At 48.6% G+C, this 20,565-nt stretch overlaps 1 protein-coding gene across 3 annotated transcripts in view; it reads right to left on the bottom strand.

The window, feature by feature from the left end:
• Agfg2 (ArfGAP with FG repeats 2) overlaps window positions 1-4,815 on the bottom strand; it is a 37,106-nt gene extending 32,291 nt beyond the window's left edge. For all 3 annotated transcript variants that reach the window (XM_036172549.1, XM_036172551.1, XM_036172552.1), the window contains exon 1: window positions 4,433-4,815. In XM_036172549.1, coding sequence (XP_036028442.1) covers window positions 4,433-4,653 — 221 coding nt within the window. In that variant the 5' untranslated portion in view covers window positions 4,654-4,815. The remainder of the gene's footprint in view (window positions 1-4,432) is intronic.
• Window positions 4,816-20,565: the final 15,750 nt, after the last annotated feature.

The raw sequence follows: 20,565 nt of genomic DNA, 5'->3' as shown, positions 1-20,565 counted from the left end.
CTATAAATCTTGCACCGATACAGAAGCAGTTAACTTCTCCAGCAGAAGAAATCAGGTTTTTACAGTGTCCTACATCCCCTGGCCTCCCTTCTGTCCTGGTTGAGGGATATTCATTATAGAAGATGGAGATTATCAGGGGATACTTGAAACAAAATCTAGAAAACAATGGTAACAATGTCAGCACTTCCTGCTTATGCAGAGTTTTAACTTTTTAAAACCTTAAAAAAAACTTCTTTTTTTTTCCTAGCTAGGTGAGTAGTGAGTGCATGCCTTCTATCCCAGCACTTGGGAGGCAGAGGTAGCCAGATCACTAAGCTTGAGGCCAGCCTGGTCTATATGGCCAATTCTAGGACAGCCCGGCCCAGTTTAATTACATTTATTTACTCTTCACTCTGTGTGTGTACACACCTGTGTCATGGCATGTGTGTAGCGGTCAGAGGGCAACTCGGGGGAATCAGCAATCCTTGCCCCACAAATTTAGGCCCCAGGGATTGAACTCAGGTCGTCAGGCTTGGCAGTAGACACTTTTACAGATGAGCCGTCTCCCTCACCCTCTCTCTCTCTTTTTTAAAAGACAAAGTTTCCTGTATCACAGGCTAACCCCAAGTTCACTAAGTAGCTAAAGATGACCTTGAACGTTTTTCCTCCTGGGTCCACCCAAGTGATGGGATTGCAGGTGCGTTTTACACAGTGTGAAGGATTGAAACTGGGACCCCATACACTGTAGACCAGCTCTCTATTAAATGAGATCTAGCCCCCTGCCTGCCCACGGTTTGTGTTTTGTTGGCTTTTTATTATTAATCACCAGGCTCTGGTTTTGTTGTTGTTGTTTAAAGATTTATTTATGTGCATTGGTGTTTTGCCTACATGTATGTCTGTGTTCCCTGGAACTAGAATTACAGACAGCTGTGAGCTGTCATGTGGATGCTGGGACTTGAACCCGGGTCCTCTGGAAGAGCAGCCAGTGCTCTTAACTGCTGAGCCATCTCTCCAGCCCCCTGGTTTGTTTTTTGGTTTTTGTTTTGTTTTGTTTTGTTTTTGGTTTGTTTTAATTTTATTTTTAGAATAAAAATAAAATGGCCCATGCCTTTAATCCCTGCAATCGGGAAGCAGAGGCAGGCAGATCCCTGTAAATTCGAGGCCATTCTGGTCTACAGATTGAGTTCAAGGACAGCTAGAGCTATACAGTGAGACTCGGTCTCAAAAACAAAACAACAAAAACAAAGAATCAAAGAATAGGTGTATGAGTGTTTCCTTTGTATGTATGCCTGTACACTCCTGTATACCTAGTGCTTTTGGGGGTCAGAAGATGATGTTGGATCCCCTTGCACTGGAGTTACAGACAGTTGTGAGCTGCCTTGTTGGTGCTGGGAACTGAACCTGGGTCTTACAGAAAACCAAGTACTTTTAACTGCTCAGCCATCTCTCGAGCCCCAGCCCACCCCAGTGTGTTATCTCCCATGCCCTCACCACTAACCACTGAGACAAATGAATAGTTTTCCTGGCAGTTTCTTTCTAGGGCCCAGCTCCGAGGAGTCATTAAGGCTTCTCTTTACTTCTAACCAACGTTATAATTTGATTTTCCAGCACTGGGGGGTGGGGGTGGGGGTGGCTCACTCATAGAGTATTTGTCTATCACATGCAAAGCCCTGAATTCAAACCCAAGTATCTGAAAAACAATACAGATGTCCCTTCTCATAACATTTCAAGATTTATGCTTTCTTTTTTACTATACGCTATGATATAGTTAACTCCCCTTTGAGGAGCAGGGAGGGTGTATCCGTGTGCACACATGTGTGTGAGTGCCTGTGCACACAGGGGCCAGTGGTTGACATGGGTACCTTCCTCCATCGCTCTCCACCTTATATACTGAGACAATATCTCTCTACTGAATCAGACGCTGACTGATCCAGTCAGTCTTGCTAACCAGCTTGCCATGACCCCTGACATCCTCCTCCAAGTGGCAAGATTACAAGCGTCCTACCACAACCCCCTGGCATTTACCTGGGTACTGTGGGTCTAAGCTCAGGTCCTCATGCTGGTATGGCAAGTAATTATCCACCGAGCCATCCCCTCAAACCCATGCATTCCCCCTGCGCGCGCATGCGTGTGTGTCCTGGAACTTGCTCTGTAGACCAGGCTGGCCTCGAACTCACAGAGATCCACCCGCCTCTGCCTCCTGAGTGCTGGGATTAAAGGGGTGCACCACCTCCGCTGCCACCGCCTGCTCCAAAAATCAGTTTCAACTTCACATTACGGAAGGGCAACTGAGAGGGGGCTGGGGCTCCCGCTTAGTCAGGCACACTCCTTGCATTCATAAAGGTCTGGGTTGTGCCCCAGCACCTCACAAACCAGGCAAGAGGCGCACACCTGTAACCCTAGGACTCAGGAGATGGAAGCAGGAGGAGCAGATTCTAGAGCCATCCTCTGCTACATATTCAAGGCTAGCCTGGACTACATGAGACTCTGTCTCAAAAAGAAGAAAAAAAAAAAAAAAAAACACAGAAATTTGGAGAAGAATGGCAACTGGGTAGAGATATAGTTCCAAACTGTCTCCTAGGACACCTGGATCCTCAGTTCTGGTTTCCCCACGATCATAACTCATACTAAATAACAAACGCTGGAAACAGAATCCTCCATATGGCACTGGGCAAATTACTAAACCTCTTTCTGCTTTTGATCGCCCATCTGTCGCATAAGAACAATACTCCTTGTTTTTTAGGCTGGTACGCACATAAGAACAGGAGAACTTTCCTTATTGAAAACAACAACATAGCAGTGTACTAAAACAACAACTGGAAAACCAGGCAGAATAAGCCCCCTAAAAACCCAAAGATCTGGTACCTGACATTCATCAAATAATTCCCTAAGGTGGGGGGATCTTACTATCATACAAAATCTGGGTGAGCGCTGTTAGCAGAAGTAGCAGGGCATGAATAAAGAGTGTTCACGCTGGAGGGAACACCGTGGATTTTACAAACAAATTTGCAGTTTACTAGATAAGACTCAGTCACTGAAGAATGACCCCATGCTGAGGATGGCAGTTCATTCCGGTAATCCCAGCCCTTGGGAGGTGTGGAGGCAGGAGGATCTGCGTTCCAAAGCTAGCCTCAGCTACGTAGTGAATTACAGGTCAGCCTGGGCTGGGCTGCCGTGGTGGTGGTATATGTCTTGAATCCCACCCAGTATTCAGGAGGCAGAGGTAGTCTCCAGTCCACAGAACGAGTGCCAGGGCAGCCAGGGCAGCACACAAGAGAAACTCTGTCTCCAAAAAAAAAAAAAAAAAAAAAAAATCAAACAAACAAAGGTCAGCCGGGGCTGTATGAGATTCCATATCATTAAATATATATATATATATATATATACATACAATAATAGTATGCTGGCTCAGCAAGAATGGGAGCTTGCAGCCTACTGTGGACCTGAGTTTGATCCCTGGGACCCACATCCTGGAAAGGAAGTGCCGATTCCTACAAGTTGTCCTCTGATCCCCACACAAGCCACGGAACCTACCTGCCCCCACAGTATAAAAATAAAGAAAGAAAACGTAACTTTAAGGGAAGTAGAAAAGGGGAAAAGAAGAGACTCTCCCGTTCTGATCCTCATCTCTTTGGGGAAGTTGAGCTGTCCGCTAGGATAACCCGTTGGCTCTCTGCCCTTACTCGATTTCATAAGTCGTCTACCCTCTAGCTAGCATTCCAGAGCTCTGGAAGATTAGGATCTGCACCTGATCCCTGGCTCGGACCTGCCACTCTCGGCTGTCCACCTGGACGAAAGCACGTAGTGTTTTCCATTCCCTTCTGCTGGAAGCACACAAACGACCCGGAGTAGGACACTTTTATCCTAAACTCGACTTCCCTACTTCTTCCCCTTTTGGTCGTGGAGAGGAGAGGGTTTCGAATATCACAGGTTGGCCCTGAACTCCTGATCCACCAGCTCCCCCAATGCTGGGATTACAGGCGAGTACCACAGTACTCGGTTATTAAGCAGTGCTGTGTGGATGAAAACTCGGAGCTCGGAGCAGGCTAGGCAAGCACTCTACCGACTGAGATGCTAAAGTTCCCTTTAAAGGTCTATGTCAATTTCTGGCCCTTTAAGTCCCTCCCCCACCCCACCCCACCCCAGTGCCTTTCAATTCTCCACACTTTCTCTCTCCCCACCTGCAATTCGCCCTCGCCTCCCACGGGGAGTTTCTCCAATCCTCTCCCGGTGTCCCTCTGCAGCCCCCACCCTTCCCTCCGCAACGCGACTCCAGCCTCGCCTTCCGTCCCCGTGCGCTGTTTCCCTTTCCCCCCACGACACATCTCTGCAGCAGGCGACCTTCCACCAACCACGTCCAACGCCGGGGTTCCCCGCCGCTGGCCTCCCGGATCGCTCCGAGCTCCTGCGGATGCCCTCCACCCCAAACGCACTTTTCCCCGGACCCACTCACAGGAGGCCGGAGCAGGTGGTGCAGACGAAGCTGCCCACGGTGATGTCCACATAGGTGACCCCGCGCTGGGCACACTCGAAACAGTGGCGGTTCCCGGCCTGGCTGCAGCCGCCCAGCTCCCGCACCCGGCGGCACCACACCTCCGAAGCCGCTTCAGCCTCCGCTTTGCTGCCTCCGACCCCGCCGCCTGGGCCCGGGCCCTTCTTGGCTGCCATCACCATCTCTCCTCCGAGCTGCTCTGCAAGTCAGCGGTCGCTCCCCTTTCACCGCTCGCCGCCTTTCCCGCCTCCGCCGCCTTCGCACGCCCGGCAACCCTGACACCAGCTCCTGCAGCCCCGACCGCGACGGCCAGAGCCTCGGCCGCCCCCTTCCTCGTCCCGTTCTGCACGCTGATTGGCTAGTGTCCTCCCACCTCCTCGCTCTGATTGGCCCGATGCGGGACGGCCTCCGTGCTGGAGCCTCCAGAGCCACGCCTCCCGGCCGCCGGGCCTCCCGCCTCTTCCATTGGCTCACAGAGACCCCCACCGTGCAAGTCCCGCGCGTGCCCTCCCCCTTGTCCCCGCCCCCTCTCGCCACGGGTTCTCAGGAAGACTCTTATTGGTTGGGAAGGTTGCAAAATTAGCGTGCGAGGGAAAGGAGATGTTCCGCGCGTGCGCCGTGCTCGTTCCCCACCCACCCACCCACCCACTGGTCCTAATTCCCGCCAAATTTCAAAGGCTCGTTCCAAGGCAAAGCAGAAAGAAGAGGCCCTAGGAGGGACTGACGGAGAAAGGGAAAGACAGAGAAGGGGAGGGCGAGTGCTTTATAAAAGATGTTTTATTTACCCATGTCATAGGTGGAGCCCCCACTTCAAAGTGAAAAACTCGAGGTGGGATACCCAAGATAGCTTAAGGGATGAAGGCATTGGCCACTGGCCCTTACAGCCCGAGCTTGGTCGCCGGAGCTCACTCCTGTAAGAAAACCGACCCCTGTAAGCTGTCCCCTGGTCTCTGTGAGCGTACACACACACACACACACACACACACACACACACACACACACACACACTTTATGTTAAAAAAAAATTCAAGAAAACATGTTGAAGTGCATCACAGAACTGGTTTGTGGCTCAGTCAGAATTTGAATCTGAGTCTTTTGATTTTAAGAGCTCCGCTCTGGGGCCAAGGATGCATCTCAGTGGGTAGAGTGCTTGCCTAGCATATACTGAGCTCTGGGTTCAACCTCCAATTCTGGGTTCAACCTCCAATTCTGCGTACAACCCAGAGTGGTGGCACAGGCCCGTCATTCAAGCATTTGGGACGTGGAGGTAGTTTTCGAGGTTCAGGGTCCTCCTCGGTCACTGCCTCAAAAGGGAAAGGCTGAAGGAGAGGCCACTTAGGGATGCTGACAACCACAAATCAGCAGTTTTGTTTTCAGACCTGTCAATGGAATGGCTTAGTGAAGCCTCCAGTGGGCTGATGAAGGAGGTGGGTAGGCGTAGGCATGATTCCAGGAGAGGCCAGAGCCAAAGAGACGTGTTTGGGAGTCATCAGTACACAGGAGTTCTGTAGAGCCACGGGGCAGATGACGTTGCTTAGGTGTCTCATGTAGATGAAGAGAAAGTCCAGGGCTGCGGAGATGGCTCTGTCGGTGAAGTGTGCTTGCCAAGCAAGCTTGAGGACCTGAGTTCCAGCCTCGGAACCCCTGTAAAAGCCAGTGTGCACCTGTAATCTTAGAGCTGGGGAGTCAGAGACAGGAGGATCCCTGGGGCTTGATTGTCAACCAGTCTAGCTAAATCCGTGAGCTCCAGGCCACTGAGATACACTCTCTTCCAAGGGGAAGAAAAAGAAATCCAAGGTGAAAAATGATTAAGGACCTGGTATTGACCTCCGGCTTGGAAATACTTGTGCACATGAGCACGTACACACAGTCTTCCATAGTGGGGTGCTGGATCAGCAGGTGGGAACAGCATTTGATCTCCAGGATGGTAAATTACATCACATGTGCACACATACATATACACACATATATACATGCATACCTATACACACGTACATCTATACATGCAGGAAGGAAGAATACAAGAAGTCCAGATGTGACAGTTTATTCCACCAATTGTCAGAGCCACAAATACACTTCACCCCTGAAAGAAGGTGACACTAAGTCCCATCCAGAGAGGCAGGGGGAACATCTTTGTCCATTTAAAACATCGCTGCCTGATACGATTGCACACGGCTTGAATTTCAAGCAGGTGGATCTCCGTGAGTTTGAGGCTAGTCTGGTCTATGTGGTGTGTTTCAGGACAGCCGGGGCTACATCGTGAGACCCTGTCTCAAAAAGCCTTCTGTACTTTTTTCAGAGCCCAGTGTTTCCCCTGTGCTGTCCATTCCTTCTGCAGCTTCTCTTTAGCCGACAGTTATTTTCTTCACCTCTTGGAATGTTAAACAGACCAGTACACTTACCCACCACTGACAGCAAATGAAAAAGAGATTGGATGACCATTGGACTCTGATACCTTTCAGTCAGGTGTTGTTTTTTTTTTTTTTCTTTTTTTCTCCAGGGTGTGGTCTGCAAGAGCAACCAAAGGGTGCTTCCTCCTCCTGTCTCCACTCCACCCAGGCCATATCAGGGACGAACAACCCTATTTCCTCTCATAATCAGCAAGAGCACAGGCAGCCCCGGGGACAGCCTCTTCTGCCCTGGTGGCTTCCCTGGTAGGAGCGCTTTGCCCTTGGGGAGTTAAGTCGATAGAACCCGGGTGATCTGGAGGGTGGAAGGCAATCGTTATTCACAGAGTATCGTAGTAGGGGCTGGAGGGGTGGCTCAGCAATTAAGATCCCTTGCTGCTCCTCCAGAGGATTCAAGTTCGGTTCCCAGTACCCACACTAGGTGATACACAACCACTGTTACTACAGCTCCAAGGGGTCCAACCAATGACTTCTGTCCTCAAGGCACCGGCCCACATGTGGTACACACACACACACACACACACACACACACACACACATGCACGGATGCGTGCCCACACACATGCATGCACATACACACACATGCACACTCGCGTGCACGCACACACACACACATGCACACACAGGCGCATGCACACACACACACACACGCACACACCAATAATCGGGGTGGGGTGGAGGGTACAGTAGTGGTGGCCTAGGTTGATAGTTCAGTCAGTGCTAGACATGCAAACATGAAGACCTGAACTTGACCCCCAGAATCCATCTGGAAAAGCTGGGCATGGTGGTACCTGCTAGTAATCCCAACTCTGGGAAGGTGGAGACAGGTGCACACCTGGAGCTCACCAACCAGCTAGCAGCTAATCAGGGAACCCCAGATCCAAATGAGGGACTTTGTCTAAGAAAACAAGGTGGGGGATGGCTTGTTACGGTGGCGCACACCTTTAATCCCAGCACTCTGGAGGCAGAGCCAGGCAGATCTCTGTGAGTGAGTTCAAGGCCAGCCTGGTCTACAGAGTGAGATCCAGGACAGGCACCAAAGCTACACAGAGAAACCCTGTCTCAAAAAACCAAAAAACAAAACAAAAAAACTTTAAAAAAGTGAATGGCTTCTAAGACCTTAACCCTCTCTCTCTCTCTCTCTCTCTCTCTCTCTCTCTCTCTCTCTCACACACACACACACACACACACACACACACACACACACACACACACAGAATAGTAATGGTAAGAGCTTCCCAGACCTTTGTTACTTGGTTTCTATCTTGGCTGGGGATGAACTGACACTTCTTCATGTCAGTCACTGGATCACATATCCCCATCAGCGAGGGAAAGGTCCAGCCTGGCAGGTGTGGTCTCCCAGATACCACTAGATCAGTTTTCAGGGACCATTTCATTGGCATTATTTGGCCAGCTGCTTCTGGTGCACAGGAAATATGATAAGGACCCTTGCCTGGCCAACGGCCTTTTTTTTCCTCCTGTGCTCATGTGCATGTACTCCCAGGCATTTGTGTGTGTGTGTGTGTGTGTGTGTGTGTGTGTGTGTACACACACACACACGTATGTGTGCGCACACACAGGCACACACTCCAGCGTGTGAGTTCATGCCAGAGGTCAACCTCAGGTGCCTTGCCCCTTGATTTGGAGATAGTCTTTCACTGGCCTGGAGATAACTCTATGCCAGGCTGGCAGTAAGCCCCAGGAATGCCCCTGTCTCTGTGACCCAGGGCTGGGACTACAAACTTCAGGTATAGCACTATACCTGGCTAGGGGGACTAAATTTAGGTCCCCATGCTTGTACAAGTGCCTTACCGACTGGGTTGTCTCTCTCGGCCTTGTCTCCTTTCACTTAGAAGCAAGGTTTGTGCTTGGAGACACAGACCTGTCTGGACCACCATCTGGGATTCCAGCGATGGATGTAATAGCCCCTACCGTCTCAGTCACAGCTACCTGCATGAGACGCCCCCAACAACGTCAGGCCTGTTGATGTTCCCTCTTAGAAGGTGTAGGTAGAGCTGGGTGATGGTGGCTCATGCCTTCAATCCCAGCACTCAGGTGGCAGAGGCAGGCGGGTCTCTGTGATTTCAAGGTCATTCTGGTCTACAGCTTGAGTTCCAGGACAGCCAGAGCTACACAGAGAAACCCTGTCTCAAAAAAAAAAAAAAAAAAAAAAGGCGCAGGTAGAGAGGGTAATTTGTCCCTCACCCTGAGATTCCAGCCACTCTGTGACCACCTCCCACGCCAAGCAAGTGGAGATAGTCTTGCGTGAGTGAAGTCCTAGGTGAATGTTGCTGACCATGTGGGCACAGCCATGTCAAGGACACATAGCTCCAGGCTCAGAGAGATGTCAAACCCTTTCTCTGGTTCCTGTGTGAATGATGACAATGTGTGCATAAATGCCCACCACCGCTTTCTCTCCCAAATGTCTGTGGCCTGAAGACTGCTCCTTCAGAGACTGCTCTGCCAATCCTGTCTCCTTGATCCAGCTGGACACTGTAAACCCGACTCCTTGTCTAGCTGAATGTAACAACTCTGCCCTCCATTCAACTCTATATAATAAACACACTGAGTTTCCTGGGTGCCTCGGTTTCTCCAGAGGAGACCCCAGACCATTCGACCCAGCTTTCTGTCTGTGTCTGTCTGTTTTTTTGTTGTTGTTGTTGTTGTTGTTTTTTACCGGAGCTGAGGATCGAGCCCAGGGTCTTGTGCTTGCTAGGCAAGCGCTCTACCACTGAGCTAAATCCCTAGCCCCTGTGTCTGCCTTTTATTCATGCCATCACTGCCCTGGTGAGGTTCATGCCCTTGAGCCACGCTGGATGCAGATTCGCTCTCCCACTATTTAATTAAATTATCTTATTTATTGTTATATTTATTTATTTTGGTTTTGTGAGATAAGGTTTCTCTGTGTATAATAGCCTTGGTTGTCTCAGAACTCACTTTGTAGATCAGGCTGGCCTTGAACTCATAGAGACCTGCCTGCCTCTGCTTCCCAAGTGTTGGGATTAAAGGCGTGTGTCACTACCCCCATCCCTTATTTTGTTTATTTTTGAGACAAAGTATTTCGCTAGAGCTCAGACTGGCATTGAACTCAGGATGTCCTGCCTCAGCTTCTTGGATGCTCCTCCCACAGGCCTGAGCCAGCACACCTGACTAGAAACGCTTTTTAAGAAAGGATTGTGAGGTCAGCTCTAACACTGCTGTAACTTACGGCCTGTAGACCATTTCCAATGTGCCATACGTATGAGGAGACAGAGAAGCTGTCTGGACCCCACCTGCGTCTCACGAGTTAAGGAGTCTTGGGGGCTGAGAAGGTTCAAGTTTACAGAGCAAGGTGTAGGAAGAGGAGAAGGAGAAGGGAAAATGTGAGGAGGAGGAGGAAAAGAAGAGGGAGGGAGGGAGAGGTAGTGGGGGAGGGGAAGAAGAGGAGGAGGAGGGAGAAGAGAAGGAGGAGAAAGAGAGGACGAAGAGGAAGGAACAAGGAGGAGAGGAGAAAGAAGAGAGGAAGTCTCCTAGTAACACCCACCCCCCCACACCCCACCCCCACCCCCCACACCCCACCCCCACCCCCACCCCCACCCCGAGCCTTCTCCTGGGTGGTCAGCTGTGGCCTAATCGGCACGAGTGCTGTACAGGAACTCAAGTCCAGATAATGAGCTATGGAAAAGCATGGCCGGGAATAGCTCCCATTCCTGGCAACCAGAGTGCCGAGGCTCCCAGAGACACAGGCCGCAGTGCAGCCAAATTAGCTCCAGACCAAAGGTGACTTGGCCGCCACTGAGAAAGCTTAAAAGCAAGCTCTGAGAAGAAGGGCACACAGCTGGAGCCACAGCTCAGTCGGGTGAGCCCTGGTCTAGCACACAGAAAGCAGGGTTCCGATGCTCATCGCTACGTACCACAGATACAGAAGTGCACACCTGTAATCCCAGCATTTGAGAGGGGGAGGTGAGAGGATCGGGTAGTTCAAGGTCATGCACAGCTACATGAGAGCCTGTCTCAAAAACAAAGAAAAGAAAGGAAGGAAGGCTGGAATCTAACTCCCACAAATGAAACAGTGTCTAAAATGAAAAGCAGAATGGTTAGGATTGAGAATATATTCGACACAAGAAAATATTATGAATTCATAATAGAATTCTATTATGAATACTATACTATCTACAAAAACAAAATATACTGAGAGAGTTAATTAGACATGGCCATCCATGCCTGTAATCCCAGCAGTTAGGAGGTGGAGGCTGGAGGATCCAAAGTTCAAGGTCATCCTCAGCTACACAGGGAGTTTGAGGCCAGCCTGGGCTACACAAGATCCCATCTGAAAAAAAGAAAAAGAAAAGGAGAAAATAACAATTGTCATTGAGGATAGTGAGAAATAGGAGTCCTTGTATATTCTCAGATATGGAATTATCTTAAATTACATATCCTGAAGAACTGACAATAGCCATTCTCATAAACACATGCATGCATGCATGTGATTGCACATACCAGCACACTCTCAATAGACAAAAGGTAGGAACAGCCCAAGTCAGCAGACAACAGGGGGAGACAAACGTGACATAAGAGTTGCAGCGGGATATCATTAACACCATAAACAGTTCTGCATAATGGTGAGTTCTGTTCCTAGAAACCTGACCATCTATGAGGTGAAAAGAGAAGGTTTAGGGCTGGAGAGGCGGCTCAGTGGTTAAGAGCATTGGTTGCTCTTCCAGAGGACTCAGGCTCAGTTCCCAGCACCCACATAGTGGCCCAAACCCATCTGTGAGGCTGGGCGGTGGTGGTGAACGCCTTTGATCCCAGCACTCAAGAGGCAGAGCCAGGTGGATCTCTGTGAGTTTGAGGCCAGCCTGGACTACGATGTGAGATCCAGGACAGGCTCCAAAACTACACAGAGAAACCATGTCTCAAAAAAAAAGAAAGAAAGAGAGAAAGAAAGAAAGAAAGGAAGAAAGAAAGAAAATCTGTGATTCTAGTTCCAAGGGATCTAAAACCCTCTTCTGACTTCCAAGGGCTCCTGCAAGCACATGGTACACATACATGCACTCAGGCACACATATATATACCACATACACAAACACTTAAATAATTTTTCTAAGCTAAAGAGGAATGGGGTTGAAACTTGTGTCTATACCAAACATGTTCGGTATATTTATTTATACTTGAAACAAGATCTCACTATGTAGACCAGGCTGGCCTCGAACTCACAGAGATCCACCTGGCTCTGCCTCCCAAATGCTGGGATTTAAACCTGTGCGTCACAATGCCTGGTCTATTCTTTACAAATAAAATAAACAAACAAACAAACAGCAAAGACATTAATTTTATTGGCTGTGCTCCAATTTAAAAAACAGCAAATGAGGAGTACTAACATGAACTATGACAAATAGTAAATTAAATCTTTTATGTGTATGAGTGTTTTGCCTACATGTACGTCTGTGCCCTACATGTATGCCTGGTGCCTGCGGAGGCCAGAAGAAGGCATTGCATCCCTGGAACTGGAGTTACAGACAGTTGTGACCCTCCATGTAGGTGCTGGGAATTGAACCATGTTCTCTGGAAGAACAGCCAGTGCTCTTAACTGCTGGAGCCATCTCTCCTGCCCCAGTAGATAGTGATTTCTGGTTTGGTTTTGTTTTGTTGAGACAGGATTTCTCTGTGTAGCCCTGGCTGCCCTGGAACTCATTTTGTAAACCAGGCTGGCTTCGAACTCACAGAGATCGGCCTGCCTCTGCCTCCCGAGTGCTGGGACTGAAGGTGCGCGCCACCACAGCCCGGCTCCTTTGTTGCTTTTTGAAGCCTGTCAATCCTCAGTAACAACCAATCTGGAGACCTGAGTGACGTTTGAGTAGGCTTCCTTTAAGGTTCTCATTTCCTTGTCCCTGGGGTGGGGTGGGGGTGGAACAGAGTAGAGGCTGACTTCGAGATGGTTGTGGTCAGAGAGCTCATACCTGTATGCAATGTGCTGGCCTGAGTTAGACCTTTGTTCTCTAAACTAAGGCATTATTTTGTTGCACAAATGAAGCAGAACACAGGCCCGCCTTGGTGTATAACTCCTGCCAAAGCTCCAAGCAGAAGCCAAACCTCGGCTCAATGTTAGATCATTTGCTACAAACCATTTATCACACTTACTTGGGTTTTGCTTTTTCATGACCCTGACTAGGGGTGATATTCAAGCTATTTAGCAGCTGGCTTCTACATGGCTTACGATCCTAACTTGAATACACGCTTGCTTTAGCACAAAGTCAAGTTCTTGGAGGTCTACCACTGTGTTGGTTGTAACTCTTTAGTTGTTGCTAAGGGTGAGAGGTCTGGTGGCCAGGAGGCAGTTAGGGGGGGTGGGGCACTTAAAAAACCTTGTCAGCAATGTGTGTGTGTGTGTGTGTGTGTGTGTGTGTGTGTGTGTGTGTGTAGAGAGTATATATATATATATATATATATATATATATAGTGTGTGTGTGTATATACATATATATATAGAGAGAGTGTGTATATATATGTATAGTGTGTGTATAGAGTGTGTGTGTATATATATATATAGAGAGTGTGTGTGTATATATAGTGTGTGTACATATATATAGTGTGTGTATAGAGTGTGTGTATATATATATATATATAGAGAGAGAGAGAGAATGTGTGTGTGTATAGAGTGTGTGTGTATATATATAGTGTGTGTGTATATATATATAGTGTATGTATATATATAGTGTGTGTATATATATATATAGTGTGTGTGTGTGTGTGTGTGTATATATATATATATATATATAGAGAGAGAGAGAGAGAGAGAGAGTGTGTGTGTGTGTGTGTGTGTGTGTGTGTGTGTGTGTGTGTTAGAGTCATGTAGGCCAGGCTGGCTTCAAATTCACTATGTAATGAAAGATGATGTTGAGTCTTTGATCTTTCTGCCTCTACCTCCCAGTACCAGGATGATAGACATGTGCCGCCATGTCAGTTACTGACGGAACCCAGGGCTTCAGGCATGCTAAGCAAGCAAGCACTCTACCACCTGAGCTACACCCCCCAGCTAGCCCTTACTGACAGGAGCTTTTCAGTGTTACAGCAACCGGGATGGACCCTGGAGGCATAGCAGCCTGCCCTCAACCAAGCCCCAGCCACAGAATGGTCTAGACCTTCCTCCTCTCGGGTCTAACCACCCATTTTTCCCTACTTTTCCAGTGTCACATCAGTGATTTCCTATGAGAGTCTCCAGGTTGCTCAGTGAGTGAAGGGACGTTCCCAGCAAGACGAAGGACCTGAGTTCAAATCCCAAGATCCAAGGAGAGAACTGACTCCCGCAAGTAGTCTCCTGACTTCCACATGAGTGTTACAATATGATCTATCTCTCTCTCTCTCTCTCTCCCCCCCCTCTATCTCTCTCTCTATATATACATATAATTATATATATATATAATTTGATATGGCTGAGTGGCGGTGCCGGCAGCAGTGGCAGCACACACCTTTAATCCCAGCACTCTGGAGGCAGAGGCAGGCAAACCACTGAGTTCGAGGCCAGCCTGGTCTACAGAGTGAGTTCCAGGACAGCCAGGACTACACAGAAAAACCCTGTCTCAAGGGGAAAAAAAAAATGATATGGGTTAACCGCCCTTCTTTCTGTCCCAGGCTTAGGTAACTTCCTCCAACGAGGAGCTTAACAAATTAGCCTTTCATCATTGCTAAAACTTTCTGTGTCCTAAATAAGAACACGGCATCAGAGGGTGTGGTGGGGAACGGCAGCTGCAAGCAGGTCACTGTTGACAAATTCATTCCTTTTGTCCTTCGGTCTTAATATTTATTTATCAGAGAGGTGCCAGGAGCTATCAAGTTCTTCAGCGGCAGCTGGGCAAAGAAACACACGTGATCTTAGCCACTGGACCTCAGGCGATGACTCAAAGAACCGGAGTCAACTAACGTCAGGGCAGAAAGAGACGGCGTGGTGCCAGAGATCCAGACAGACACATAGGAGGCTCAGCTGGCAAAGCACTCTGGGAGTGAGTTCGAATCCTCATAACCCACAGTAAGCTTGTCCCAGTACATCTATGGGGAGATGGGAGGTGGAGATGTGAAAATACCCAGAGGTCGTGTGCCAGCTAGCCTAGCATATGTAGTAGAAAAAAAATCGCAGAGGCCATGGCTCAAATATGGTGGGAGGCAAAAACCTTAGGAGATTATTACTCATGTATACACACTGTTTTTTTTTGTTTTTTTGTTTTTTGAAAAGTAGAGGCTGGAGAGTTGACTTAGTGGTTAAGACACTTGCTGCTCTCTCAGAGGACCTGAATTCAGTTCCTGGCACCCATGTCAGGTGTTTTACAACTGCCTGTAGCTCTGGGGATCTGATGTCTTCTTCTGGCCTCCAAGGCGCACGCGCATGCATACACACACACACACACACACACACACACACACACACACACACACATACACTCACACACGCTAAAAAAAAAAATCTCCCTAGAAACTTCTGCCATAATTCCACTTTTCTCTGCTAGCATTTTGCATACCCCCCCTTGCTTTCCTGGTATATCCAAATCCTGTGACTTCTTAGGCGGCAATCACTGTGTTTGCTTGGTAACCACGAGTACAGCAGAAGCTGCTCTGACGAGGTCAGGGAATGCTCTCCCCTCAAGCTGCTGCAATAGCCACCACAATTCCCAGTCTTTGATAACCAAGACTTTTCGTTTGAACCACAGAAGCGCTGCAAATTTGTGAACTTAATGTTGTGATTTGGCAACCAACAGTCATGATTTTATCATGAAACATTTAGCAGAGATATTTCTAACGTATTTGAAAGGATATAAAGAAGTATGTTTGGGGCCAGATGCTGGGGACGCATGCCTTGAATCCCAACACTCAGGAGGAAGAGGCAGGCTGATCTCTGTGAGTTCGAGGCCAGCCTGGTCTACAGAGCAAGTTTCAGGACAGCCAGGCTACACAAAGAAACCCTGTCTCAAAAAGAAAGGAAGGAAGGAAAGGAAGGAAGGAAAGGAAGGAAGGAAGGAAGGAAGGAAGGAAGGAAGGAAGGAAGGAAGAAGGGATAGACAGAGGAAGGGAGGGAAGGAGGAAGTAAAAAAAAAAAGAAAGAAATATGCTCTGTATGTTACCTATGATGCACCAGAACAAAGCAACCATGAGCCAGGTGTGGAGGCACCTGCTTGTCATCCCAGGTCCCAGGAGAGGGGGGCAGGAAGCTAGGTATTCATGTTCATCCCTGGCTTTAGACAGTTCAAGACACATCCCACAATGCCTGATTTGTGCAGTGCTGGGGACTGAACCAGGGTAGGGTCTCTTACCTCTTAGGCAAACCCTTTACCGACCGACCGAGCTACAGCCTCGGTGCAAATTCGTTCATTTTGTAAATACACACGGGCGGAGAGTGCCGTGGCACATGTGTGTGGAAGTCAGGACAACTTGCAGGAGTCAGTTCTCTCCCTCCACCACGTGGGTTCTGGCAGGAAGCAGCTTCACCCACTGGGCTATCTCATCAGCCTGGGTCACTCCAGATGCAAATCACTCGATCATTTGGAAAATGTTCAGTGATGAGAATTGACCTCTAGAACAGTATGGGCTCTTAACCACGGAGCAATCTCTCCAGCTTTAGACTCCTTGTCGTTCTCTTCTATTTCTGCTTTGTGTGTGTGTGTGTGTGTGTGTGTGTCTGTCTGTCTGTGTGTGTGTGTGTGTGTGTGTGTGTCTGTCTGTCTGTCTGTGTGTGTGTGTGTGTGTGTGTGTGTCTGTCTGTCTGTCTGTCTTGTCTGTCTGGAAGCCTAAGGTTGACAATGGGAGCTTTCCTCCACTGTGCTCCACCTTCTTGCTTGAGTCAGGGTCTCTCCAGCTGGGCAGCTTGCCCAGGGGATCCTGTCTCCACCTTCCCAATGCTGGGATTCCTGGCAGCTGCTGCTTCCACCCGACATTTCCGACATTCCTGTGGGTTCTGGGTCCCACACCCCAGTTCTCAGGCTTGCCCCCTTGGGCAGCAGAGCTTCACCCTCTGAGCCATCTCCTTGACGCTTGGATATTTTGCAGGGGGTGAGGGGGAGCTTTTTGAGAATATGTGAGTACATGTGTGTGTGCACACACATGTGTGCATGAGTGTCTGTGCATATGGAGGCCAAATGTCTATCTCATGCTAGCTTGGCAGGCTCTTTACCCACTGAGCCAGCTTTCCCACCTCCTTATTATTCTCTGAGAACACCTTCCAAACAGTGGCTACCAAAATGGCTCAGTGGGTGAGAGGGCCGGCTGTCACCAAGCCCCATAACCTGAGTTTGATTCTTGGAATCCAGGGTAAGAAAGAACTGACTCCTGAACGTTGTCCTCTGATGTCTTCATGTGCACCGTAGCACATGTATTCACATGTAAACATACACACACAAATAAATGTGATAAAATTAACTTTTAAGGCTGGGTGGGCGGTGGTGGCACACACCTTTAATCCCAGCACTCGGGAGGCAGAGGCAGGCGGATCTCTGTGAGTTCAAGACCAGCCTGGGCTACAGAGCGAGATCCAGGACAGGCTGTATGTAGAGAGACCCTGTGGGGGGGGGGAGAGGAAAGATTTATTGTGACTCATGGGTTCAGAGGGCTCAGTATGTGTCAGTTGTTCCACATACTTGGACAGAACCCTGAGACAGCTAGGATTATGGCTAAGATTGCTTTTCACTTAAAAAAAATAGTATTGGAGCTGAAGAGACGGCTGCTGTTCCAGAGGACCAGAGTTCATGGGTTCAGAGAACATGGGTTCAGTTCCCAGGACCCATGTAAGGTAACTCACAGCCATCTGTAACTCCAGCTCCAGAGGATCCAACACCTCTGGCCTCTGTGGGTGTCTGCACTCACGTGAACATACCTACATTCTAACACACACACCTACACATAACTAATCAGAATAAGCATCAAAGAACATTGCATGTGTATGTGGGTGGGAGTGTCAGGTCCCCTGGAGTGGGATTTGCAGGCAGTTGTGAACGGCAGTATGTGGGTGATGAGAACTGACCTCGAGAACAGTGTGGGTCCTTAGCCAATGAGCAATCTCTCCAGCCCCCGTTTTTCACTTCTTGCTGGATGGTAAGCAGAACAGGAGGAGGACATGGAAGATAGATTCTCCAAGGACCCACCAATCCACTAGGGACTAACTTCCTTCAGCAAGCTCCCAGTGAGGGGTTGGGGGTTTGGCTCAGTGGTAGACCACTTGGCTGCCCAAAAGCCCTGGATTCAACCCCCAGCACACACACACACACACACACACACACACACACACACACACACACAAAATAAAAAAGTTGGCCGGGCATCGGTGGTGGGAAACGCCTTTAATCCCAGCACTCGGAAGGCAGAGGCAGGTGGATCCTTGTGAGTTCAAGGCCAGCCTGGTCTACCTACAGAGTGAGATATCCAGGAAAGACGCAAAGCTACACAGAGAAACCCTGTCTCAAAAAAAAAAAAAAAAAAAAAAAAAAAAAAAAAAAAAAGTTATATAGCAATTTCAAGACTACCCTAGGATGCATGAGATAAACGAACAACTAAACCTTCTAAGAAACTGAACCCACTTTGTCTCATACAGCCCTGGGCCCCTGTGAATGCCCACACATGTACTTCACTGTCGCTGCCGCAGACCACAGGTCTTCGGTCATCCCTGGGTTACCCCACCTTCCTTTGCTCCCTGCCACCTCACACTGGAGCGTCCACGAGCCTCTCCACATCCGCAGTGACAGTTAAAACGATCTTCATCCATCAAGGCCTGACTCCAGCCCCATCTTCATGTAACTTTCTGAATGTGAACCCTACTCCCTGGTCTTGGCAGACACGGTCTGCCGGCAGAGATAACGCAGACAATTGGGTTCTGTCTGGGCATCGTGATAACACTGGTTGGTGTGCTCACGGTGCCCCAGGAGGGCAGGGGAGCTGGACAGACACTGTCTAGTTGGTTGAGAGGAAATTCCACGCTACAGTTGACTTCCCTTTGAGGGCTTAGGCTCTGTGAGGACACCACAGATACACAGGATGCCATTGATTTCACCCTCCAGTCTAGATTTGTATCTGGTTTTTTGTTTGTTTGTTTTTGTTTTCTGAGACAAGGTTTCTCTGTGTAGCCCTGGCTATCTTGGAAGTCTCTTTGTAGACCAGGCTGGTCTCGAACTCAGAGATCTGCCTGCTTCTGTCCCCGCCCCCCAGTACTTAGACTAAAGGCTTATACCACCAGCACCCTGCTTTGTATCAGTTTTATATTTTCTTATTTGTGTTTTTTTTTTGAGGGGGAGGTGGAGCATGATACAGGGTCTCCCTATGTAGTCAAGTCATCAAATTGATTCTTTTACGTCACATTCTTGGGTTCTGGGATTACACGTGTGAGTGACCACACCAGACTTCTAAATGTTTTCTATTTACAATATATTAATTTGCATGTGTATGATGGGGTGTGCACATGGCACAGGGAAGTGTAGAGATCAGAAGACAGCTTTGTGGAGCTGATTCTCTCCTCATATGTGGGTTCTGGAGAAATGAATTAGGTCACTAGGGTGGTAAGGCAAGCTTCTTTGCACACTGGTAGCTCACTGTTCCTATTTTATTATTACTTTTTTTTTCCAGAGCTGAGGACCGAACCCAGGGCCTTGTGCTTGCTAGGAAAGCACTCTACCACAGAGCTAAATCCCCAACCCTTATTATTACCTTTTTTTTTTTCCCCAGACAGGGTTTCTCTGTGTAGCTTTGTGCCTTTCCTGGAACTCACTCTGTAGCCCAGGCTGGCCTTGAACTCATTGAGATCTGCCTGCCTCTGCCTCCCGAGTACTGGGATTAAAGGCGTGCGCCACCACCACCCGGCTAACTTTTTTAAAGACAGTGTTCCATCAGCCAGGCAGCAGTAAGGAACTCCTTAATCCCAGCCCTTGGGAAGCAGAGGCAGGCAGATCTCTGAGTTCAAGGTCTTACAGAGCGAGTTCCAGCCTGGTCTACAGAGTGAGTTCCAGGCCAGCCAGGGCTACACAGAGAAACCCTGTCTCGAAACAAACAAACAAAACAACAACAACAAAATAGGCAGGGTTCCATGTAGTCCATTCTGCCTTAAAACTTGAGCTTATAGCCAGGCGGTGGTGGCGCGTGTCTTTAATCCCAGCACTTGGGAGGCAGAGGCAGACGGATCTCTGTGAGTTCGAAGCCAGCCTGGGCTACCAAGTGAGTTCCAGGAAAGGTGCAAAGCTACACAGAGAAACCCTGTCTCGAAAAACCAAAAACAAAACAAAAACAAAACAAAACAAAACAAAAAACCTTGAGGTTAAGATATAGCCCAGGATAGCCTTGAACTCCAGATTCTCCTCCCTCCAGGCCTCTCTCTCTTCCTCTCTCCCATCCCGACGCAGGGTGACATGTATCCTTGGCAAGCGCACAATCCTCCTGCCTAAGTCTCCCAGCGCTAAGATTATAAGCATATGCCATCATGCCTGGCAAGCCACATGGGGAACAGTGCAGACAGGATGGTGTCCTTTAATTTCTGTGTCTATAACACCTAAAAGGGCTCTTTGACAGAATGGATGGTGTTGCAGAATATTTGTTTTTAACTATGCAAAGATGTCTTGCATTTGTTTATGTTGTGGAATATTTGTTTAACTATGTAAAGATGTGTTGCTGTTTCACCTTGCCTGCCTAAAGCACCTGATTGGTCCAATAAAAAGCTGAACAGCCAATAGTGAGGGAGGAGGT

This window comes from Onychomys torridus, chromosome 22 (assembly GCF_903995425.1).
Source record: "Onychomys torridus chromosome 22, mOncTor1.1, whole genome shotgun sequence".
Taxonomy (NCBI): Eukaryota; Metazoa; Chordata; class Mammalia; order Rodentia; family Cricetidae; genus Onychomys; species Onychomys torridus.
This window is presented reverse-complemented; position numbering and strand designations above follow the sequence as displayed.